The sequence below is a fragment of the Hypanus sabinus genome, chromosome 14 (assembly GCF_030144855.1).
Source record: "Hypanus sabinus isolate sHypSab1 chromosome 14, sHypSab1.hap1, whole genome shotgun sequence".
NCBI lineage: Eukaryota > Metazoa > Chordata > Chondrichthyes > Myliobatiformes > Dasyatidae > Hypanus > Hypanus sabinus.
Genome location: NC_082719.1, coordinates 102,679,226 through 102,705,555, shown reverse-complemented (window position 1 = coordinate 102,705,555; position 26,330 = coordinate 102,679,226). Strand labels below are relative to the sequence as shown.

Below are 26,330 nucleotides of genomic sequence, written 5' to 3'. Positions count from 1 at the left end.
CACTACTTCATCAATCCTTGTTTTACACTTTTATAATTTATAGTAATTGTATGTCTTTGCACGACCACTGAACTAAGTGTGTAAATGTAGGAGAGGACTATGTTGAAAAATAAATGTGCTAGGTTTTCTAAAATTGACTCCTTCTACCTTAGACCACAAACTTATTCATCACCCTTCATATGTCCCAAACAGGAGAAAATCTGCAGATGCTGGAAATCTAAGCAACACACACAAAATGCTGGAGGAACTCAGCAGGTCAGGCAGCATCTATGGAAAAGAGTACAGTTGACGTTTTGGGCTGAAACCCAGTCCCGAAATGTCGACTGTACTCTTCCGTAGATGCTGCCTGGCCTGCTGAGCTCCTCCAGCATTTTATATGTGTTGCTTCAATATCCATATCCTCCATTTCTTCCTCATGTGTCTCTAAACATCTCTTAAAAATCCCTAATGTATTTGCCTCTACCAGCACCTCATGCAGTGCATTCCAGGCACCCACCACTCTGTGTAAAAGGAGAAAAAAACTTACCCCTCTCATCTCCTTTGAAATGACCCTTTCTCACCTTAATTGCATGCTTTCTAGTATTAGATATTTCAACCCTTGGGAAAAGATACTGTCTAACTACTATATTTATGCCTCATAATCTTGTAAATCTCCATCAGAGCTTTCCTCAGCCTCCACTGCTCTAGTGAAAACTACCCAAGATTGTCCAGCCTCTCTTTAATCATTGCAATTCTGTCATTCCTTTTTTATAGTTAGATTTGACTTCCAATAATTTTTTTCTGTAGGATCTGAAGAACTCAGTTCAGAAGAATTCAGAAGTAGCTCATCATTTACTGGAAAATATTCCAGCTCATCTTCCCAGGAAAACTGCACAGAGTAGGTAAGTCAAAATGATATGTCCAAATGGGTTAAAACATAAACTACATTGTAATAGTGATTTTTGTTCTACATTTAGTAGAAGTAATACAAAATTCACAGTTTGCATTGTAAGTTGTGATTTTAAGAGGGATCTTGGGGTCCAGGTTCATAGCCCCCTCACAGTGGCTACACAGGTGTTGCATCTTGGTAGGTCAAATGTAGAGGGACCCTTAACAGATGATGAGCAGGGGGATCTTGAGATCCAAGTGGCTACATGGGTTAGTAGGGTGGTTAAGGCATAAGGTACTCTTGCCTTTATTGAGGCATCAAATTCAAAAGTCAGGAAGTTATGTTGTAGCTTTATAAAACTCTAGTTAGGCTGCATCTGGAGTAGCATATAAGGTTCTGGTTGCCCCATTATAGAATGGATGTTGAAGAGGTTTACCAGGATGTTGCCTGGATCAGAGGGCCTGTGCTATAATGAGAAGTTGGACAAACTTGGGTTTCTCTGGAGCAACAGAGGCTGAGAGGCAATCTGAGAGAGGTTTATATGATTATCAGAGGCATAAATAGGATAGACAGACAGAATCTTTTTCCTCGAGTTGAAATGTCTAATACCAGAGGACATGCATTTTAGATAAGTGGGGGTAATTTCGGTCCAGATGGCATAAGCGAATAATGATACCTCTGGCGACATCTTTCAGTCTATTGGACTGTACATAATATTGGTTTCCTTCAGTTTTTCAGTGCTTTCTTTCTTGTGGTTGATTGGCTGGTGGATGATCTGTTAATTTTTTTGCATGTAGGGTGGGGTGGGGCTGGGAGTTTTGTGCAACTGTTGCTGTTAGTTTCTATGAGTGAGGTTGGTCGGAGATTGTTATGTGTAGGGGGCTATTGTTGTGTCTGTTTTTTCTGCAGGCAAGTGGGGGATTTTGGGGTCTGTGAGTTTTGTTTTTTTTCCTGTCCGGGGGGTAGGGTAAGTTAATATCTTTCATCAACATCCTTGGTCTTTCTGTATTTATTGGCCATCTGGCATGGACAAATATCAGAGGTGTATGTATTACACCTGCATACTTTGACAATAAAATGATCATTTGAACCTTTGATTTCAAAGGAGACATGAGCGGCAGTTTTTTTATACGGTGGTGGGTGCCTGGAATGTGCTGCTTGGAGTGACAGAAAATGGAAGGATATGGACATTGATTAGGCAGAAGAGATGGTCTTCTGATGGGGGTGAGAGGGAAATCAGCCATGATGGAATGGTGGAGCAGACTCAATAGACCGAGTGGCCTAATTCTTCTCCCCTGTCTTATGGTCTTCATTCTCCATCCTTTTGGAAGGAATTGCATGAAAACACTGGATGGTTAAAAACTGTAACCCAAACTAGTATACACTGAGTGTATATTTGTGATATTCTACTGCTCTAGCTCATCCTATTCAAGTTTTGACATGTGCATTCAGTGATGCTCTTCTGCACACCACTATTGTAGTGTGTGGTTATTTGAGTTACTGTTGCCTCCCTGTCAGCTTGAACCAGTTTGACCATCCTCCTCTAACCTCTCTCATTAACAAGGTATTTCCTCCCTCAGAACTGCCGCTCACTGTTTCTCACGCCATTCTTTGTAAAGCTTTAGAGACTTGTGCATGAAAACCCCAGGAGATCACTTTCTGAGAACCTCAAACCACCCCTTCTGGCACCAACAACCATTCCAAGGTCAAGGTCACTTAGATCACATTTTTTTCCCCATTCTGATGTTTAGTCTGAACAACAACTGAACCTCTTGACCACGTCTGCAAGGCAAGCTTCTATGTATTGAGTTGCCACTTGTCGCTTGATTGTCTGATTAGATATTTGCATTAGCGAGCAGGTGTACCTAATAAAGTGGCCACTGAGTGTATGTTCTTTACCAATAGTGATGTTATCTCTTGAGGTTTAAAATGCTTCCCTTGTCACCCTGACTTACTGGCCTGTAACTATCTCACAGTATAGAATTCCCTTGCTTTTTAAATCATATTGAATCCTAGACAACATTTATTCCTCACTCAGTATCACTAAAACAGATTACATAGTTGATGTCGTTACCCTTACTGTGCAGAAATAAACCTAGAATACTGACTAAGTGATAAACATAGGAGTTTGCAGATGCTGGACATTCAGAAGAACAGACACAGAATGTTGGAGGTCAGGCAGAAAAATAAAGAGTGAACATTTTGGGCCAAGGTCCTTCATCAGGATTGCAAAGGAAGGGGAAAGAAGCTGGAATAAGAACATGGGGTGAGGGGAAGGAGTACAAGCTGGAAGGTAATGGGTGAGTTGAAGAGGAAGGTAAGCGGGTTGGAGAGGGGGTTGTAGTAAGAAGCTGGGAGGTGATTGATAGGTGGAAAAGGACTGATAAAGAAAGAATCTGGTAGGAGAGGAGAGTGGACCATGGGAAAAAGGAAAGGAGGAGGAGCATCGGAGTTGCCCTAGAATGGGCATCACAAGCCCCTTCACCAGAGGTGCTACCACTTATTGGCACACCATATACCAAAGTTTAGGTGATCTTTAAACTATTATATTTTCACAAAAACTCAGTAATTAATTGGTTATCTAATATTAACTTCAGGAAAGGAAATCTGTTATCCTTGGTTGTGACTCTAAGCTTTTGCCTCAGAATTGGCCCAGCAAATGACCAAGATAATAATGTAGGATCGACAATAAATGCTGGACTTTTTAAGGGGGAAAATTGCATGAAATAAATATTCCATTAAAACAATAGGTTCTCAGATCTGACTAAATGAGACAGAAAGATGCAAACTCCAATGATCTACTTGCTGTTCAACCACAAAACGGTGTTTATTAGGACAGAACAGGGCAAGCATTAAAATACTTAACTAATTGTGCATGGGCCCCACCCATTGCAGCAGTCCTCCCATTCTGCTCAAGCCTATTGATGAGCCCTCGAAGAATCACCCCAAGCTCTACTTTGGACTCTTTCCACCATATGAAATGCTGCTGTAAGTGGACTAATACACACCATCTGAAACCACCGAATTAGAACTAATCATCACTTGTTGCCACTCTTCATGAGTCCCTCCCCTGCATTCACCACGTTCCCACGGCTGTTCCCACCGTATTGCATCTCATGGTGTATTTCCCCATAGCAGTAATCAAAGCTCCTGCAGTCAGTTCTGCTACATTCAAGGCTACAGTGGTGGTGAGAGATTTGACATGCATAAAGATTAACCCTTTATAATATAATAATTTTAACTGGAAACATTTAATGGTACAAAAGATCCCTAAAGGAAAATGTTAGAAGAAAAAGTGGTTAGTTTTTAAATGTGTAGTTTTTTTGGGAGAAGCTAACAATCATTTGGTAGATACCCATCTCCTTGCAGTTATAATCTGAACACTGGACTCCGTTTTCGACCAAGTTGCTTCCTGTATGCTCTAATCAAGAGTAGCAGAGATTGGATAATTTGTGCCCCATCTTTACTGAATGTTTCAAACAGAAATACTTATATTGAAAACTAAGAAATTAGATATTCAGCTTGTTATAGTTCCCGCTGTCACAGGAGAGCAACCTCCATCTTCAAAGATGGCCACAAATCGGGTCATGCTCTCTTCTCACTGTTGCCATCAGGAAGAAAGTACAGGAACCTCGGGTTCCATGTCACCAGGTTCAGGTACAATTATTACCCTGCCACCATCAGGCTTCTAAACCATCATGGGTAACTTCGCTCACCTCAACACTGAACTGATTCCACAACCTATGGCCTCACTTCCAAGGACTTTCATCTCATGTTCTCAATACTTTTTGCTTACCTAGTTATTTAATTTTATATTAGTACAGTTTGCAGTCTTTTGCGCATTAGTTGTTTGTCCATCTTGAATGTGGTTTATCATTGATTCTATTGTGTTTCTTTGTATTGACTGTGAATGCCCACAAGAAAATGAATCTCGAGGTTGCATATGATGACATATATGTACAGTACTTTGTTAATAAATTTACTTTGAACTTTGAAATGTCATTCTGTAAACAGTTTCTTGGTAAATGAAGGGAAACTAATAATGTAAACATTTATCTGAATAGTTAAATATTTCATTGCTATGTGATGTTTATCAAATTTAAACACTTAAAAATATGAACCCTAAATCCATGAACATTGGTCTTTTATATGATTTCTGTTTAGTAATGGATATATAATTTGTGTATTTCCAGTTCAGCAGATCCAAAAGATGAAAAAGTTGGAGGGAATCCTGTTCAACCTGAGCCTGCAAAGAAATCTGTCAAGTCTAAATATTCTGTTCGTGAAATAGAGTACCTCTTGATGGAGGAATTTAACCATGTTCCTGGGTGAGTTTCTGAATGTTTCTGGTCTTCAACAGATTTTCAGTAGGATTTCTTGAGAACCCAGAGAATTACACAAAATGTACAGCATGGTAGTCTTTGCACACCTGGTGACTTCAAGGTAGTTTCTGTTTGCTTTTCATGTATACATTTGGTAACTTTTTGTGGTGATGTCAGTGGAGGCCTACACCCTTTCACTGGAGATGTGATGGGGAATTCATTTACGGCAGCTGCAGGAATTCAAATTCAAGCCATTAAATTTGAGTGCTGGTTGACCACAAAACAACCATAATTTAAAACTTATGTGTATCCCATTTCAGAGTATGAAATCTCCCATCCTTACTCAGTTTGGTCTAGGCGTGAATTTCATTTTATTTAGAGATACAGCACGGTAACAGGTTCTTCCAGCCCAATGAGTACACGCTGCCAAAATCAGACCCTCTAATGGGGTTGGCATCTTAACTACCCTCTGAAGAGGTCTGGCGTACCATCCAATTCAGGTTCCAATTAGGGAAAGCCGGTGGGCTGAAACAGGTTTCAATCATTCAGACTTGGAAATGCCAGAAACGGCTGGGAGTGAAAGTGATACAATTTTACAATTCAACAAGTTAGGCATAACAAAGAATTTGAAGGTATCAGTAGTTATCTTAAGTGTTATAATGAAAATGAAGATTTGGAGGGTGCAATCATTGAAAGCATTGTATGAAGGCAGTCCGTTATCTGCATGAGGTATCCACGCTGATTCTGTTAGTTTACAGTCATTCAAAAGAATGTGCACACTGGATAAATATTAGAAACTAATAAACAGTTTTATAGTACTGTAGTAGTACTGATAGTGTTCTAATTTGTTCCGTATTTCATTTAAATACGTAATTTGTTACTCAGTTAAATGGTAGTTTGTTGTTTTATACCTTTTTTAACTATTTCTGTGAAACTTTGGATATTTGGAGCAGCTACTTAATTGAGCCAAAATATACTGGTCCTGATGTATCCCGATTAACCAGAATACACTGTATTTCTTCTCTGAGGGCAGCAAATCTCTGGAATCCTCTGCCTCCAAGGCTGACGGAGGCCAGACTATTAGAATAATTTAAGTTGGAGGTTGATAAATATTTGTCAGATATTTGGGCTGTACTCTACCTTGTGTAAGTGAATAAGGAAGGGTGAGAATGGAAGCTATCTGGGGGAGCCCTTTGGGAGCACTCAAGGCAGAAAAAGATGGATGGTCTTGGGATTAAGGCCTTAAATTGGGGAAGAGCTGATTTCAGTGGGACCTGGAGAAAGTTGATTGGGAGCAGATGTAGAGGAGCAAATGGTGTCTTTCCAAACGCCAATTCTGTACCCAGTTGGCTGTATCCCATGTGATCAAACCTGTCAGACCACCCTACCACATGCAACCTCTGTCTAAAATATTAATGTTCCTAGTTTAAATCATTAAAAGACTGTAGAGTAAGATTTTGTTTAACCAACCAGTAACTATAGCCACCATTTACCCTGTCTACACTGCACCAGAATATATGGAACCTGGACTGAATTCTACAGCCACTTGAGGATCCACCAATAGACAACCCCTGAGGAGAACATCATACTTGACTACTACTAACTGACTGACACCTTTGCTGGAAATGGCATTAAACAATCTTGAATCTTTTAAAATCCATTTTTTATTATTTGAATTAGGTATTAAGTATTAAATTGATTTTTTAAAAATATTTTTGTATTTAGGTACATGAAAGGCCGTATGACTTATGATCAAATTAATGTTGTCATCGATGAGCTTAACACCGCTGTGAGAGCGAAGTACAAGATCTTAAACCAGCCACTGAAATCCATGTCAAACATCACTCGTAACCAGTACAATACTTTCAAAGAACAGGAAACCAAGGAAACCAAAGGTACAAAAAATTGTAAAGTATGAAGCATTTGATTACATGAAAGTGTATGTTAAAAAGATTAAATCTTAATTACATAATTCCCACATAATCTAGAATCTTCTGAAATCTAATCAGAAACTTGAGCAGACATACTAATGTACCAATTTAATTTATATGACGTTATTCCTGATGTAATAACTTACTATCTACTGAGTTTATTCAGATTAGTGTAATTCCTTTACATTATCTTAATAATTTCATTCTTGTTCCACACAGCCATAAGATAAAGGAACAGAATTAGGCCATTCAGCCCATCAAGTCTGCTCCACCATTCCAGCATGGCTGATTTATTATCCCTCTCAACTCCATTCTCCTGCCATCTCCCTGTAACCTATGACACCATAATTAACCAAGAGCCTATCAACCTCCACTTTAAATATACTCAACAACTAGCCCCCTGGTTCACTACGGTCTGGCTAAAGAAATTCCTCCACACCTCTGTTCTAAATGGATGTTCCTCTACTCTGAGTCTGTGCCCTTTGGGCCTAGACTCCCCCACTATAGGAAACATCCTCTCCACATTCACTCTATCTAGGCTTTTCAATATTCGATAGGTTTCAATAAGATTCTCCCTCATTCTGCTAAATTTCTGCAAGTACAGGCCCAGAGCCATCAAATTGTCTTTGTACGTTAACACTTTCATTCAAGTGAGGCTCTTCTGGACCCTCATTCGTTCGTTCTTAGATAAGTGGCCCAAAATTGCTCACAATACTCCAAGTGTGGTTTGACCAATGTCTTACAAAGTGTTACATCCTATTCAACCAGTAACTTAACCTTGCGGAACAATCTTTTCTACAATTTTAAAAAAAGGATGCACAGCACCTATTGGTTTTCCTGTTGTCCCTCTTGAAAAGCTACCTCCAAGTACCTCAGCAATGTGCCTTTAATAAAAAAAAACCAATAGATTGCTTATATAGTTTTCTGAATCGGACTTTTAAATATGGGCACTAGAGTTTCAACAGTATACTTGACTTGAGCCCAGGAAGACCTTACTGTTGGATGTTAAGTTGATGGGCTTTGAGAAAAATGTTGTTGGGTTTGGTTTGGAGTGCGCCAGATAACTGATGGTATGTCTGCCAAATCTTGGGACAGGTGCTCGATGTACTGCCATCTAGTGGGAACAGAAAGGAACTGACGTGGGAGGCAGCCCTGAAGTAGACAGCCAGATAGAAGAATGTTCTGGGACAGGGGTTCCCAGCCTTTTTATGCCACGGAGCCTTACTATTACCCTAGGGATCCGTGGAGGTAGGTTGGGAACCACTATTCTGAGATCAATATCCTGAGAATAGTAACTGCAGCAAAGCCCCCTGAAAGCTTCTGAGCTGAGAGAATTAAGCAACTGTCCTTGCCAATAGAGCTGGCTACTTGAGCAGAGCCTAGTATCTTGTTTGGGACTGGATCAGAGACATTTTGAAATGGTTTTCGATTGGTTATGGTTACCATGGGTTCAGGTTAAGTTTGCTATTATACATGAAGAGATCTCTAACCAGTGTGCCATAAAGATGAACTTTAGCTCAGAATGCAGGACTATTAGTGATGATATGAAGCATTGAATGTTCTCTTCTGTTGCTACTCAAACTCCAGCCTGGCAGATTTCCTTTGCATTGCTTTCAATGCGACTATAGCCTTCCTTAATAAGTGGGCATGGTATTCCAGGTGTGGCTTCATCAGTGACCCATACAACCAACAAAATCTCCCTACTTTTTAAACTTCAGCTCCTTTGTAATCAAGGCCAGAATTCCATTTGCCTTCTTTCACAGTCTGTGGGAGTGTAACGATTAGAGAGGCAAGATTTTCCACACAGAACAAACTGCCAGAAGCTCAGATTGAGATTCATTTATTTATCACATGTACGTTGAAACATACAGTGAAATGCCTCATTTACATTAACAACCAACACAACTTAAATGTCACCACACATTCCAGCATCAACAATTTAGGTACAATTACACTGTTTAAACTACAATATAGGTACAGTTACAGCATTTAAAAGACATCTGGGCAGGTAAATGGATAGGAATAGTGGAATTTGGGCCACAGAGGTAAATGGGAGTAGCTTAGGGAAGTACCTTGGTTGGCTAGGGCAAGTTAGACCAAAAAGCCTGTTTCTGCACTGTATAATTTTGTAACTATATATCACTCTACACATACCTGCCCTACAGAATTTAGAAAAATATAACTTTTTGCAGATCTTGTTGACTCTGAATCCTAGCACAGCTTTTGCAAAAAAAAATCATTTGGTACCTCATCTGTATGTAATCATTCCTTTGTGCTATTTGTCTATCAATGACTTTTTTCCTGGCAGTAGTTTGTTTCTAAGCATTTTACAAAAGATATTTACTAAAGATTGGAGGAAAGTATAGGGGGCATGTCAGGAGCAATTTCTTTACACAGTGGTGGATGTCCCACCCAAGTGGTATTAGAGGCAGATATTAGGAGCATTTAAGAGACTCTTAGATAAGTACATGGATGAATCCATGAAAGGCTGTGTAGGAGGGAAGGGTGTTCTCTTTGGAGCAAAGAAGAATGAGAGGCGACTTGATAGAGGTGTATAATATGATAAGAGGCATGGATGTAGTGGACAGCCAGCATCTTTTTTCCCCCAGGGTGGGAAATGGAAATGACTAATCCAAGCAATATAATTTATGGAGATTAGAGGAAAGTGTGGGGGAGGGAAGATGAGAGGTACATTTTCTTTTTAACACTGTGTGCTGCCAGGTGTGGTGATTGAGGCAGATACATTAGGGGTATTTAAGAAACTCTTGGGTACATGGCTCTGTGGGAGAGAAGGGTTAGATTGATTTTAGAGTCGATTAAAAAGTCAGCACAACATCCTGTGTACCAATGTTCTATAGTTTTCAAAGTCTTAGAAAATGAGGGACAAGTGTTGAAACAAAGTTTGCAGTTTGAGAAGTCCAAAAATTCAAGTACTTTCATTGAATCTTTAAGCTTGCATCCAATTCCTAGTTTCCTTCAGTTGGAAGTTGATTTCTCAGCCAGCAATGCAGTGAATTGCCAAATGATAACAGGCCTGAAATTCTATACAGAAGTTGTAATCACCCAAACTAAAGAGCTACAAATTGAGCTAAACTAACACACAAGTATGCTGAAGAAACAATCTGATGTTTTAAAAACTAAATTGATTTAATGTTATGTTTGAAATTTGTCTGGGCTATTCCTGAGGTAGGCTTTTAACTGACAAGGCAAATAAGACCATTAAACATTGGAGCAGAATTAGGCCCATCGTCTGTTCCACCATTCCAAGATGGCTGATTCATTATCTCTCTCAATCCTATTCTGCCTTCTCCCCATAACCTTTGATGTCTTTATTAATCAAGAACCTATCAACCTCAACTTTAAATATACCCAATGGCTTGGCCTCCACAACCTTCTGTAGCAATGAGATCCATAGATTTACTACCCTCTGGCTAAAGAAATTCTTTCTCATCTCTGTTCTAAACGAAATTCATCTCAGTCTAATTTGAAGCTGTGCACTCTGACCCTAAACTTCACATTATAAGAAACATCGGCTGTACCTAGGTGTTTCAATATTCAATAGGTTACAACGAGATCCCCCTTCATTCTTCTAAACTCCACAAGTACAGTACTGGAATTATGAAACACTTCCATACATCATCAAATAATGAATAGTGCTCTGGTAAAAAGTCTTTAAGATGCTTCTGAATGCTTGGTTGCCAACTACACCAATTTCATTTAACACCCTCAAAAGCTGGAGGATCTCAAGGTCTATGGAGAGGAATAATCACTTGATATTTCTGACCAAGACCCTCTATCAGGATACAGTAGATAGAATCTGTATCTATTTCATTTATTGATTTCTATTCTTTCACTAGAACCAGAGGTTATCTAATTTTTTTTTTCCTTTTATAGGTCAGTGTTTCTTTGTAGAAGCTGATATAAAGGACTTTACCCGTCTTAAAGTAGACAAAAAACTTAATGGAATCTTCAATATTCTACGGCATTGTCACCGAATACGGGAAGTCCGGGGCAATCATCTTGTGCGTTATGTGCTACTTTAAGAGGATTGTGAATTACTTTGTTATATTTTTGTGCATATGAATGCTGAATGCTAAAGGAGCAATTTGGTAGTCATATTGCAGTAAGGCAAATTATTGGTTTTATTATAGCTGCTTTATCGCTAAGTGATTTTCTGCTAAGGAATGATCTCTACTAGTACTGAAGAATTGTCTAAAGATATTTTAAATGGTTAGATCTTTCCCTTTAACCACTCCCCTTGTAATATCCTGATATCATACATCACTTTAATCGCTTTACACACACTTCGATCTGTTTATCTAAAATGAAATGAAACCGCTTTCTGCTGGTCCATTATAATTAAAGATAGCATTTGTAGTAGCTGATGCAAGTTCATGAAATGCAATGGAAAAATGATGTAAGCCTCAAACCTCTCTGTAGAGGTAGGCAAAACTTCGCAGATGAAGCATGAATAAAATCTCCTCACATCCCTTAGATTTATTATATATTTAAATGAATAATGCAAATTTCAGTTGCATTCTCTGTGTAACAGCACGCGAGAAAGTGAAAGGATGTTGAATAATAAAAGATTAGCTGCATCAACATACAGTGAAATGGGTTGTTTTGCTTCAATGACTAACACAGTTCCAGGATTGTGCTGGGCAGCCTGCATTGTCGCCATGCTTCTGGTACCAGCACAACATGCCCAGAAGTTACTAATCCTAACCCATGCAGCTTTGGAATGTGGGAGGTAACCAGAGCACCTGGAGAAACCCCAAGTGGTCACGAGGAAAATGTACAAATTCCTTGCAGACATCAGCGAGAATTGAACTCTAATCACTGGTGCCAGAGAGTGTTGTGCTAACTGTCCTATAAAATGTCAAGTTTGGGTGAAGTCAGCTTTGTCAAATCACCCAAGCCAATAGCCACGGGCATTTTTATAAATAAATACGTTCAATAAAGTCTCCAGGTATTCATTGTTTTTAATGCAGTTTGAGGAATTAGCTTCTGATTTTATTTGAGTCAGTGAGAGAATTATTGACCAAACATATTCAGTCATGTCGTAAGCTCTGTAAAACATTTAAAATACAGCTCAAGTTTTCTTTTACTTTTCTGATGTGTTGAGTTAATACTTCAGTGTGATTTATTACTGACCTATGGTTACCATAGCCCTCCAATGCTTCCCATCCATGTACTTATCCATGACTAAAGAGGATGCATACTTCTAAGCTGATTGGAGAAAAGTATAGGAGAGATGTCAGAAGTAAGTTTTTGACAGAGAATGCTGGGTGCATGGATGATAAAAGAAAAATGGAGGGCTACGTAGGAGAGAGGAGTAGGTTGAAGGGCCTGTATTGTGCCGTTATCAGAGGGAAAACTCTGATTTCAAACCTCCGCTGCCTTGTGGCCATACCCACTTATGGGAAAGGCTTTGGGAGTAAACCCTGAGGACAAATCTGGAGCTGGAGTCCCTAAGGCAGTCCGACGTTGTCTTCAACCTCACTCTGGAAACTCCTGCAACGTCACTGGTGCCAAGCTGTATCGGCCCTTGCCCTTCCCTTGGACAACATCATTGTCGTGGAGAGGGGAGACTTGCTGCATGGGCAACTGCTGGTCTCCCGTACAACCCTACCCAGGCCTGCGCCCTGGAAACCATTCCAGGTGCAGATCCATGGTCTCGCGAGACTAATGGATGCCACCATTGTGCTGTTCTATGTTCTAATTGCAATTGAACCTGTATCAACCACTTTGGCTGAAAGCTCATACCACACTTTCAGCACCCTCTGAATGAAGAAATTCTTCATCATATGCCCCTTGGACATTTTACCTTTACACTTAACCAGGGCAGAACAGTAGTTAGTTACAAGGAAGGAAGAAAAATTCATGTGCAGGAGATGCTTTTTAAAATGAGAATTGCAATTGGTTTATTATTGTCACATGTACCAGGATACAGTGCAAAGCTTGTGTAATGTTCATACAGGTACAGAGACTTGGATGGCTCAGGAGCAGGAATGGTTACTTAGAGTGCCAGGCTATAGATGTTTCAGAAGGGACAGGGAGGGAGGTAAAAGAAGTGGGGGGCATGGCACTGCTGATCAGAGATAGTGTCACAGCTGCAGAAAAGGAGGGAGTCACGAAGGGATTGTCTACTGGGTGTTTTTTATAGACCACCCAATAGTAACACGGACATAGAGGAGCAGATAGGGAGACAGATTCTGGAAAGGAGTAATAATAACAGTGTTGTCATGGTGGGAGATTTCAATTTCCCAAATATTGATTGGCATCTCCCTAGAGCAAGGAGTTTAGATGAGGAGGAATTTGTTAGGTGTGTTCAGGAAGGTTTCCTGACACAATATGTAGATATACCTAAAAGAGGAGAGGCTGTACTTGATCTGGTATTGGGAAATGAACCTGGTCTGGTGTCAGGTCTCTCAGTGGGAGAGCATTTTGGAGATAGTGATCACAATTTGATCTCCTTTACCGTAACATTGAAGAGGGATAGGAACAGACAAGTTAGGAAGGTGATTAATTGGAGTAAGGGGAAATATGAAGCTATCAGGCAGGAACTTGGAAGCATAAATTAGGAACAGATGTTCTCAGAGAAATGTACGGCAGAAATGTGCCCAATGTTCAGGGGATATTTGCATGGTGTTCTGCATAGGTATGTTCCAATGAGACAGGGAAAGGATGGTAGGGTACAGGAACCATGATGTACAAAGGCTGTTGAAAATCTGGTCAAGAAGAAAAGAAAAGCTTACAATAGGTTCAAAAAACCAGATAATGATAGAGATCTAGAAAATTATAAGGCTAGCAGGAAGGAGCTTAAGAATGAAATTAGGAGAACCACAAGGGGCCATCAGAAAGTCTTGGCTAGCGGGATTAAGGAAAACCCCAAGGCATTCCACAAGAATGTGAAGAGCAAGAGGATAAGATGTGAGAGAATAGGACCAATCAAGTGTGACAGTGGAAAAGTGTGTATGGTACCGAAGGAGATAGCAGAGGTACTTAATGAATACTTTGCTTCAGTATTCACTACGGAAAAGAATTTGGCAATTGTAGCGATGACTTGCAGCAGATTGCAAAGCTTGAGCATATAGGCATTAAGAAAGAGGATGTGCTGGAGCTTTTGGAAAGCATCAAATTGGGTAAGTCTCCGGGACCGGATGAGATGTTCCCCAGGCTACTGTGGGAGGTGAGGGAGGAGATTACTGAGCTTCTGGCAATGATCTTTGCATCATCAATGGGGACAGGAGAGGTTCCCGAGGATTGGAGGGTTGCAGATGTTGTTCCCTTATTCAAGAAAGGGAGTAGAGATAACCTGGGAAATTATAGACCAGTACATCTTACTTCAGTTGTTGGTAAGTTGATTGAAAAGGTCCTGAGAAGCAGGATTTATGAACATTTGGAGAGGCATAATATAGTTAGAAATAGTCAGCAAAGCTTTGACAATGGCAGTTCATGCCTTACAAACCTGACTGAATTTTTTGAGGATGTGACTAAACACATTGATGATGTAAATGTAGTGTATATGGATTTCAGCAAGGCATTTGATAAGGTACCCTATTGCAGGGCTTATTGAGAAAGTAAGAAGGCATGGGATCGAAGGGGACATTGCTTAGTCGATCCAGAATTGGCTTGCCCACAGAAGGCAGAGTGATTATAGATGGGTCATATTCTGCATGCAGGTCAGTAACCAGTGGTGTTCTTCAGGGATCTGTTCTGGGACCCCTTCTCCGTGATTTTTATGAATGAGCTGGATGAGGAAGTGGAGGGATGGGTCAGTAAATTTCCTGATGTCACAAAAGTTGAAGGTGTGGATAGTGTGGAGGGTTGTTAGAGGTTACAGCAGGATGTCGATAGGATGCCAAACTGGGCTGAGAAGTGGCAGATGGAGTTCAACCCAGATAAGTGTGAGGTGGTTCATTTTGGTAGGTCATATGATGGCAGAATATAGTATTAATGGTAAGACTCTTGGCAGTGTAGAGGATCAGAGGGATCTTGGAATCCAAGTCCACAGGATGCTCAAAGCTGCTGCGCAGGTTGACTCTGGTTAAGAAGGCATATGGTGCATTGGCCTTCATCAATCGTGGAGGTAGGTGCTTTCAGGCGTTTGTATCTTCTGCTTGACGAGGGGGGGGAAGGAGTGAAAATGTCCATGGTGGGTGGAGTCCTTGCTGCTTTACCGAGACAGCAAAAAATGTAGACAGTCCAGAGAGGAGAAGCTGATTTCTCTGATAGGTTGAGCTGTATTGAACCCTCTGCATTTTCTTGCGGTCACGTGCAGACCAGTTGCAGTACCAAGCCGTGATGCATCCATTTAGGGTGCTATCTGTGGCGCATTGATGGGGACATGCCAAATTTCTTTAGCTTCCTTAGAATCTATTGGAAGTGGCGGATGCACTGTAGAAGCAAACAACACAGAAGTGGGCCCCTTCAGTTCACCTCATCGATTCCTGTCATGATGCCTGTGTCTAGTTCAAGATTCAAGACTGTTTAATGTTATTTTCTGTACGCATATCTAAGGAGAATGAAATAATTGTTATTCTGGATCTGATGCAGCACAAAAGATAAAAAACACAATAAATATAAATACATAAGATAGCTTATATACTTTGATCGTATGATCATAAAGAGACACTTGGCTGAACATAAGGTGACTGACAGGAGATAATAAAATACTGGTGGAGTTAGTGGGTGGAGGTATTGATCAGCCTTACTTCTTGGGAAAGTAACTGTTTTTGAATATGGTTATCGTGGCTTGGATACTACATAGGCTCCTCCCTGTTGGGAGTGGGACGAATAGTCCGTGAGCAGGGTGGGTGCAATCCTTTAGACATTACTGGCCCTGTTCCAGTACCTCTCTGGATATGTCCTTGATAGTGGGTTCGCTGGTGCCATTAATGCATTGGGCAGTTTTGACTACCTGGTGTAGAGTCCTCCTGTTCACTGCAGTGCAGTTTTCATACCAAGCAGTGATGCAGCTCGTTAAGATGCCTTCTACTGCACATCTTTGAAATGACACGTATGAATGTGTAAAGACCAGCTCTCTTCAGAAACTGGAGGTGTCTCTGAACTTTATTGACTGTGCACAATGTGTTCTGAGACCCTGAGAGGATGTGCATGATGTGGATTCACAGGAGTTTGAAACTGTCAGCAGTTCCCACTGTTGTGTCACTGATTTAAAGAGGGGTGTAGGTGATTGAGTTCTCCTGAAGTCAATAACCCATTCCTTTGTCTTCTTGATATTAAATTAGAGGTTATTTGCTTGGCACCAGGCCCTGTGCTCTTCCTTCTCCTCTTTGTAGGCTGTTTCGTCATTGTGGTGGTGACTCTTGTATCATCAGCGAACTTGACGATGTGATTGTTCGGGTGTTTGGCCGTGCAATCATATGGTTGTAATCCAATTTGCACTATAGTATTCCTCTATACCTTATCTATCCCAAGTGACTTTTCAGATGACCTTTAATTATTGTAATCATATCTGTCTCCACGTCTGGCAGTGTGAGCCTTTAATTGTAGGTCACTCTACCCGGGGAAAATGATTCTGGTAATCTATCCTATCTAAGACCTTCATAATTTTGTAATGATCTATAAAGTCATCTCCTGCCACATTATTGATCTGCTTTCATCTATCTCCTCAATAAGCTTAGATTCATGAGACATGGTATCCTCTTGCACAAACCTATGCTGATTCGTAATGTGCTTCCGTCTTTCCAAATGAATACAAATCCTACTCCTTAGAATCTTCTCCAGTAACTTTACTACGGTGAAAGGTGAAAACTAGAAATGCTGTTACTGTTCTGTGATGGAAGAAAAGAGCTAAGATCAGAAGTACGTTCTATTTCTGTTCATTTTCTGTTACAGCAAATTTTGAAAATCTAAACTCCTTATTTATTTAGAGCAGAGGTTCCCAGTCCATGGACCCCTTGCTTAATGTTATGAGTCCATGGCATAAAGAGGGTTGGGAGCCCCTAAATTAGGGATACAGTGTAGAACAGGCTGTTCTGGCCCAATGAGCTGCACTGCCCATTGGAGCAAACTCACATATTCATGGGAACAAACATACAAACTTGCTTACAGAGAACACCAGAATTGAACTCCAAACTCTAGTGCTGAAATAGCATTGTGTAGTTGCAAAATAAACTCCTGTGAATGCATCTGCAATAATTGATTATGTCAGAAGTCCTTATTGTTATCTTTATGAAAAAAATCTGTGGCAGAGCAGTTACATAAATCGCCCTGATGTTTAACCATAAGGGAAGGATGAAGATAGTTGCAAAATGTGGGGGTAGGTGCTGTAGGGAGATTCAAAGTTCAAAGTAAATTTATTAACAAAGTACTTATGTCACCATATGCTATCCTGAGATTCATTTTCTTCTGGTTATTCACAATAAATACAAAAAACATAATAGAACAATAAAATTTTGGACAACCAGTGTTCAAAATACATCAAATTTTTGTCAAAAAATAAATATTGAGGACATGAGTTACAGCATCCTTGAAAGTGTACAAGACTAACATTATATTGTACACAAAATACTTCAATTTAGATTAAGATAATGGATTACGACATGGTTACAGATAATTCTGAAACTTAGTCTCGGTGGATGTAGAGGATGGAAGTGTTGATCTAAGTGTTGAATGACCAGAGAGCATAATCTGCAGCTGCATAACTGCTCCACTAACTAGCAAGGCAGCCTTTCTGAAAATCTGTCAATAAATTAGAATCACCTTTTTATTACCACTGACATGTGAAATTTCTTGTTTTGTGACAGCAGTACGGTGCAATAAATATGAAAAGAATGACTAAATTACAAAAAGGAGTATTTAAAAAAAGTCATGCACAAAGAGCAGTGAGGTAGTGTACATGGGTTCATGGTTCATCCAGAAATCTGAGAGCGGAGGGGAAGAAGCTGTTCTTAAAATGTTCAGTGTTGATCTTCAGGCTCCTATACCTCCTCCCTGACAGTAGAAATGGGGAAAGGGCATTTGCTGGATAGGTTAGTGCCCAGAATGGAGCTGACTGAACCTACCACTGTCTGCAGCTTTTTCCAATACTGTATTGGTGCCTCCATACCAGTCAGAATGCTCTCCACTGTACATCTGTAGAAATTTGCTAAAGTTTTTAATGACATCAAAATCAGGTTTAATATCACTGGCGTATGTCATGACATTTGGTGTTCTGCAGCAGCAGAACAGGAGCATAATAAAAAACTATAAATTGCAGCAAGAAATGGATATAAAGTTAAATAAATAATGCAAAAAGAGAACAAAGTGAGATAGTGTACTGTACATGGATTCATTGTCTGTTCAGAATCTGATGACGGAGAGAAAGAAGCTGTTCATAAAATGCTGTATCAGTCTTCAGGCTCCTGTACCACCTCCTGATGGTAGCAATGAGAAGAAGGCATGTCTGAGTGATGTGGGGGGGGGGGGGTTGTCCCTAATGATGGATGCCGTCTATTTGAGGCATCACCTTTTGAAGATGCTGGAGACATGCCAAATTCCTAATGAACTGTAGCTAGAGGTGTGACTTCTTCATAATTGCATCAACATGTTGGATTCAGGATAGATCTTCAGAGAAGTTGACACCCAGAAACTCAATACTTAATAAGATAATATTTAATGGTAAAATAGTACAAGCTCAACTTTGTACTTTCAACTTTGTTTATCCTCTTCTTGAAGAATGTCTTCAGACTATTTGTTTCTTTGTCCCTCTTCATGGGCTTTAAAGTTCAAGTTCCAGAATCTGACTGTACATATACTGTATACAACCAAGCAAAACAATGTTCTTCTGCACCCACAAAGCATATTACACACAGCACTTAAATACCAAAATCTAGTACATAATTCAAAATGGATGTAGTGCACAGCACAGGTAAACAGTGAACTAGAGCATTTAGCTTCACCGTCTTTGTTGATTTCAGTGCACTCATCCATATCGTTCATGCTGGATTTATGCAGTCAATGTTCCCTGCCATCTGGCTAATGTTTACTGTTTAACACTGGTCTTCCAGTTCTTTCTGTAGATCCTTCAGTTTATCAGTCTTCCTGAGCTTGTAGCCTCACATCCAGCTGAATCCCTCGCGCCAGCAGAATGTTGTGGTTTTAACACTGTAAACTGAATCTATAACTTGTGCCATCATGAATGTGTTCTGTGGATTCACCATTGTCTGGAGGAAGTGTTTTGTTTGGCTATGTTATGTGTAGTCAGATGACAAACTTGAACTGAAACAGTGATCATCCCTATATTTTCTTTCCCTTTTAAAAGCACTGTATTTTGAACAATAGCATGGTCTATGGATTGCATCAAAGATGTTATGTCATGTTGGATCTGACTGTTTATTATTTCAGCTTAACAATTCATTTGCTTGTATTTTAAGTAGTTCTTGTATCCATGAAACTGTTTAGTATGCTTCCTGGTGGTCACAGAATGTATGTGCAATTGTTCATTGTGTTCCTTAGTAGTTACATTGCTGTAAATCTGGAAAATTCTGGAATCTTCTCTTAGTGTTGCATTATTTGAATTGGGGTATCTCCTTGGCTGATTCTAATCTAAAAGTTTAAATGGAATTTTCCTTATCTATGTAGTAGAAAAAGAGCTGCACCACAAGGCATGTGCCATCTTAGTTCTTTTGTCTCTCCCTTCGCTTAGTAGACCCCTATCAATTTACTTAGAGATAGCACACAGAACAGAACCTTCGATCCATGCCACCCAGCACCCACCAATTTAACCTTAGTCTAATTACAGGAGAATTTACAATGACCAATTAACCTACTAAATGTTACGTCTTTGGACTAGGAGAAACCAGAGCACCTGGAGGAAGCCCACACACACAGAGGATCTCCAACCATTGGGCCTTGACCTCTGGACTTCCAATCAAACTTCAGGCTTTGAACTAAACTTCTGATTGACCTTTGGGCTTCTTTCTAGTCCTCCAACCGACCTTCAGGCTGCGATCTTGACTTCCAAATGTTTGTGAGTGTCCATCATAGGTACAGCCCTCCCTATCATCGAAAACATCGACATCAGCCATTGCCTAGGCATCAAAGATTAGAGATCCTACCATCTGGACCATGCCTTCTTCTTGCTGCTATCATCAGGCATTGATACAGAAGCCTAAAGTCCTTCACCACCAATTTCAGAAGCAACTATACTGCTGTGCAAAAGTCTTGGACACATATACATATATAGCTAGAATACCTAACACTTTTATACAGTGCTGTATTTATCAACATGGATCAGAGAGTGTTTGTAAATCCGGCAGGAGCAAAGGGTGTTGGGAATAATAAAGGTGGAGCGCCGCAGGAGGGATGTGGGACAGATGGTGGAGAAGGAGTGCCAGAGGTGGGGGTGGCATGGGTGCAGTTACTCCCAGCCCTGAGGCACCTGGCAAAGTAATTTGGTTACAAGCAATTGGTTTATTAATCATTATAGAATGTCTCTCTGGTGCTTCCCTCTCCCTTTCCCATTTTCCCCACCATGATTCCCCTCTCCCTGCCCCCTTCCCACTCTCAGTCCTCAATAAAGACCCATATCAGAATCTGGTTCATCATCACTCACAAATGTCATGAAATTCGTTTTTTTGCAGCAGCAGTGCAATATGTGAAGACACATGATAAAATAGTGCCATGTAATACTTGGGGGCACAAGGTAAAACGAGTTGTAGTCAGCATGGTTTCCTCAAGGGAAAATCTTGCTTGACAAATCTGTTAGAATCCTTTGAAGTAATAACAAGTAGGACAGACAAAGGAGATTTGGTTGATATTGTGTACTTGGAGTTTCAGAAGATCTTTGACAAAGTGCCACATATGAGGCTGCTTAATAAGCTACAAGCCCATGGTATTACAGGAAAGATTCTAGCATGGATAAAGCAGTGGCTGATTGGCAGGAGGCAAAGAATGGGAATAAACGGGGCCTTTTCTGGTTGACTGCAGCAGACCAGTGGTGTTCCACAGGGGTCTATGTTGGACTGATTCTTTTTACTTTATGTCAATGGTTTGCATGATGGAATTGATGGCTTGGTTGCAGGTGGAGGGGTAGGTTGTTTTGCGAAAGTAGAGAGCTACAGAAGGACTGAGACAATTAGGAGAATGGGCAAAGAAGTGACAGATGAAATACAGTCGGGAAGTGATTGGTCATGCACTTTGGTAGAAGAAGTGAAAGAGTTGAATATTTTCTAAATGGAAAGAAAATACAAAAATCTGAGGTGCAATGGGATTTGAGAGTTCTTGTGCAGGATTCCCTGAAGGTTAATTTGCAAGTTGAGTCTGTGGTGAGGAAGGGAAATGTGATGTTAGCTTTCATTTCAAGAGGGCTAGAATATAAAAGCAAGGATGTAATGTTGAGACTTTATAAAGTACTGTTGAGGCCTCACTTGCTGTATTGTGAGCAGTTCTGGGCCACTTATCTTAGAAAGAACATGCTGACATTGGAGACAGTTCAAAAGAGGTTCACAAAATGATTCCAAGAGTGAATGGCTTGTCATATGAAGAGCATTTGATGGCTCTGGGCCTGTATTCACTGGAATTCAGAAGAATGAGGGGTGACCTAATTGAAACCTATCAAATGGTGAAAGGCCTTGATAGAGCAGATGCGGAGAAGATGTTTCTGATGGTAAAGAATCTAATACCAGAGAACACAGCCTCAGAATAGAGGGGAGTCCTTTTAGAATGGCGATGAGGAAGAGAGTAGTGAATCTATGGAATTCATTGCCACAGCAGCTGTGGAGGTGAAATCTTTGTGTATATCTAAGGTAGAAGTTGATAGATTCCTGACTGGTCAGGGCATGAAGAGATTTGGGGAGAAGACAAGAGACTGGGGCTGGAAGGAAAGATGGATGAGCCATGATGAAATGGCGGAGCAGGTGCAATGGCCTATTTCTGCTCTTATGTCTTATGGCTTTATATACAGCTTATGTGGTTTTATCTGACTCACTAAACATAACTGGCAAAATGCCTGCTTGTTCTTACCAGGAACATCAATGTGGTCGACAAAACTGGCTTTTGATTACTTGGTGCCTCCAAGACAAAAGTGCCAATTTCTACCTTTAAAATGCTTTGACAGTCAGCTAAGGTCATGTGGCCTAACTCTGCTCCTATATCTTATGATCTGTGATGCAGATGATCGGAACATTTTTCATTATACCTGTACCACATCATACTTGTACAATTGACAGTAAACTTAATTGGACTTGTAAAAACTTTATAAGTGTCATCTGACAACCGAACTTCAATCTTTTGGCCAGAAAACTGATGTCTAAGGGGTTCTTTACTGGGCCAAGTAAATGTTACATTGAACTCTAACCATGGATTGGATGGACTAACACATTTAGCAAAACAGTGAAGTCATGTATATATTGTTGGAAAATATTTCATGCATTTGATGTTCATAGTATCTTTGTTAATCAGGTGCAAGTGTAATCTTCTGAGGCCTCAGAAAAAATATTTTGATGGAAATGCCATAACTGTGGACCCTGCCATGGAGTCTGGGTGCTCTTGCAGGTGGGCAGCTGAAAGAAGACAGCTATCACGCAGGTGAGAATGCTCACATTCCAGCTGATGAGGGTTTCTTTGTAATTGTATTTAACTCTCATCTTTTGTTTCATTCTTGTCAAATCTTGGTTGAAGCACAGCGACAACAACGCTCCCTGCTTACCTTAGTCCACATTCCGGGAAAGAAGATTTGGATCGATGCTGTTTAGGGAGTGGTATTAATTAGCTTTTAGCTAGTTTGATGACATTAGCTTTAGATAGCAGCCCTGTTGGTTTAGCACTTATTTTTTTCTGTCCTGAATAGTTGTTATTAAAAGTCAGTGAACTATTCATTCTGTGTCTGTGTCTCTCCCTCTGCACTTGGGTCATCACTGAACTCCTGTCAAGAAAAGCATAAAATTCTGGGAGTACTCAGCAGAAATAGTTTTTTCATTGACAGGAAACATTAACTCTGTTTCTTCCACCACAGATGCTGCCTTACCCGCTGAAAATCTATGTTAAAGATCTCAAGCATCTGCAGTTTTTATTTGCAATTAATATATTTTTAATATTTATGGTTGGGAAGCTATGATGATTCATCATTCTATGTGTGAATGCATACATTCATTAATATTGTGAGTTCCCTTGTAGAAGAGCCAGCAATCAGGCACACGAGGTTTGTATCATAATTATGCCAACTTTTGGCTTTAGAATGTAGGACAATTCTCTGCCAACTTTTTAACATACTCCAAAATCAATCCAACGCTGCCCTCCATCTTCCTTTCATCTGTGTATCTATTTATCTACCACCCACTCCTGACAGGGTGTTCCACCCATTCTCTGTGTAACCACCTACTTCTGATATCCCCCCCCCCCACTATACTTTCTACTGATCACCTTAACATTATAACTTCTTATATTAAAAATTCCCTTTGTATTTCCTGTGAAGAGCAGGATTGGAAATTAGGAATGCCTAGCAAAGAGTTTCTTATAATGTCCCTAATGTACCTGCCTCTACCACCACCTCTGGCAGTGTGCTCCACACACTCACCATTCTCCATGTAAACCACCTATTCCTGATATCCCCTCTATACTTCCCTCCAATCAGCTTAAAATTATACCCCCTTGCATTAGCCATTTCCACCCTGGGAAAGTCTATAGCTCAATTGTCACCACTCATTCTCTTGTTTCACTCAACCTTTCCTCATAAAGCATGCTCTCTTGCATTGGTTAGACCGCACTTGGAGTTTTGTGAGTAGTTTTAGACCCCTTCTCTAAGAAGGGATGTGCTGGCATTAGAGAGGCTCCAGAGGTGTCATAAGGGGGCATTGGGAACAGACCCAAATGCAAGACACAGACACTGAACTACCAGGAACAGAAGTAGGCGTGAGAAGGAAGCAAGGAAAATGGGGAAGAAAGGATGCTGGACATGACACAGGCCCTGGACGGGACAAGGATTCCAGACCTGGGCTAGGACTTGACTAGGATAGCAGAATCAGGACATGGAACTGGGAACTAGGAGCCTGGGCTTGGACTCCGAGCCAGAGACTGGAAAAGGACCCAGAAACTGGGTCTTGATTTGGGCTCGGACTCCAGAACTAGGCGAGGACAATCCGTGGCAACAGGACGAGGAGAGGCAACAGGACTGGACGTGCGACTCCTGGACAGGACAAGGGAACCCCAGCACCAGGCTGGGCAAGGCACATGGACAAGATGAGATCACAAAGCTGTGGCTTGGACAGGACAAGGTTCTTGGAAGTGGCTAGGACTGGACGAGACCCCAAACCATTTACTTGGTCGATAAAAGAGACAGGAACACAGAGCCTTGGTCAAGGAAGAGACAGTAACATGGAACACAGAGCCGGGTCCCCTCCTTGGGTACAGGACATAGGGCCGGGACTCATTACACAGAACAGAGCCGGGTCCCCTCCTTGGGTACAGGACATAGGACCGGGACTCATTACACAGAATGCAGAATACAACAAGGTGGTTCCCAACACTAGGTAGCAGCAAACAACCGGACCTACCTAGCAAAGGTGAGGGCACAAAGTCAGTTCCCAACACTAGGTAGTGGCAAACAGCCAGACTTACCTAGCGAAGGCATGGACACAGATAGTTCCCAACACTAGATAGCAACAGACGGCCGGACCTTCCTAGCAAAGGTGAGGACATAAAGACAGTTCCCAACACTAGGTAGCGGCAGACAGCCGGACTTACCTAGTGAAGGCGAGGACACAGAGACAGTTCAAAACAATGAAAGACAGTTCCTTATCTTGCTCCGGTGGTTGAACTTGACAGCAGTGAAGGCGAGGCGAGGCCTCCAGGAGGAAGGTGAAGGGAAGGGATACAGACAGGGGGTTGGGCAGGAACAATCCAGCAGCCAGAGGCTGAATCCTGAAGCTATTTATGAAGCCAACCCAAACGAGAATCAGTTGCCTCAACAGAAACTGGGGAAAACTGGAAAACCTGGAATAAGGAACATGGACCAGACCGTGAACTGGAATGCGGATTTCATGGACCGGACCATGAAAGGAGGAGGTTTATGAGAATGATTCCAAGAATGAAAGTGTTCACGTATGAGTGTTTGATGGCTCTAGGCCTGTACTCGCTGAAGTTTAGAAGAATGAGGGAAGATCTTATTGAAACCTATCAAATATTGAAAGGCCTAGGGAGTGGATGTGGAGAGGATGTTTCCTATAGTGGAGGAGTCTAAGGCCACAGGGTACAGACTCAAAATAGAGGGACATTCCTTTTGAACAGAGATGAAGAAGACTTTCTTTAGCCAGAGGGTGGTGAATATGTGCAATTTATTGCCACAATCGGCTATGGAGGCCAATTCATTTGGCAAATTTAAAGCAGAGGTTGTTAATTTTCGATGAGTAAGGATGACAAAGGCAGAAGAATGAAGTTGAGATAGATAATATATCAGCCATGATGGAATGGCAGAGCAGATTCAATGGCCAAAATTCTGCTCCCATGTCTTATGGTCTTATATCTCTAATCCAGGCAGCATCCTGGTAAATCACCTCTGCACTCTCCAAAAGGAATGGTTATAAAACACCACACTTTTATTTTGGTTAAAAAAGTCAAGTCAATGAGGAGTAACGTCGCTCAGCCATGTGTTCCCTTTGACCCTCACTAATTCCTATCAATCCCACATAGAAAGCATCAAGACTTGGTACAGCAACTGCTCTGACCACGACCAAAGAAACTTCAGGGAGATGTGGACACAGCTTAACACATCACAGAAACCGTTTTCCCCTCAAAGGACTCTGTCTATACTTCTCACTGCCTCAATAAAGCTGCCAGCACCCCAGCCACCCCGGATATTCTCTGTTCTCCCCCAGGCAGAAATCCCGTCCCACCAGGCTCGAGAACAGCTTCTATCCCACTGTTATAAGACTAATTAACAGCACCTACAGGAAAAATGTAAATAAGGTTGAAAGAGAACAGAGGTAATCCACTGGGGTGTTGCCAAGTCTGAAGGACCTGAGTTATGAGGAAAGATTGAATAGGTTAGGACTTTATTCCTTGGAACATAGGAGATTTGATAGAGGTGTACAAACTTATGAGGGGTATAGATAGGGTAAATGCAAGCAGGCTTTTCCCACCGAGGTTGAGGGTTAAGGGTGAAAGGTGTAAAGTTTAAGGGAAACATGAGGGGAATCTTCTTCACCCAAAGGTTTGTGAGAGTGTAGAATGACCTGCCAGTGCAAACGATGCATGCAAGCTCAT

At 41.0% G+C, this 26,330-nt stretch overlaps 1 protein-coding gene across 2 annotated transcripts in view; it reads left to right on the top strand.

The window, feature by feature from the left end:
- ska1 (spindle and kinetochore associated complex subunit 1) overlaps window positions 1-12,083 on the top strand; it is a 79,226-nt gene extending 67,143 nt beyond the window's left edge. For both annotated transcript variants that reach the window (XM_059989739.1, XM_059989738.1), the window contains exons 4-7: window positions 787-881; window positions 5,062-5,196; window positions 6,916-7,085; window positions 11,016-12,083. In XM_059989739.1, coding sequence (XP_059845722.1) covers window positions 787-881; window positions 5,062-5,196; window positions 6,916-7,085; window positions 11,016-11,164 — 549 coding nt within the window. In that variant the 3' untranslated portion in view covers window positions 11,165-12,083. The remainder of the gene's footprint in view (window positions 1-786; window positions 882-5,061; window positions 5,197-6,915; window positions 7,086-11,015) is intronic.
- Window positions 12,084-26,330: the final 14,247 nt, after the last annotated feature.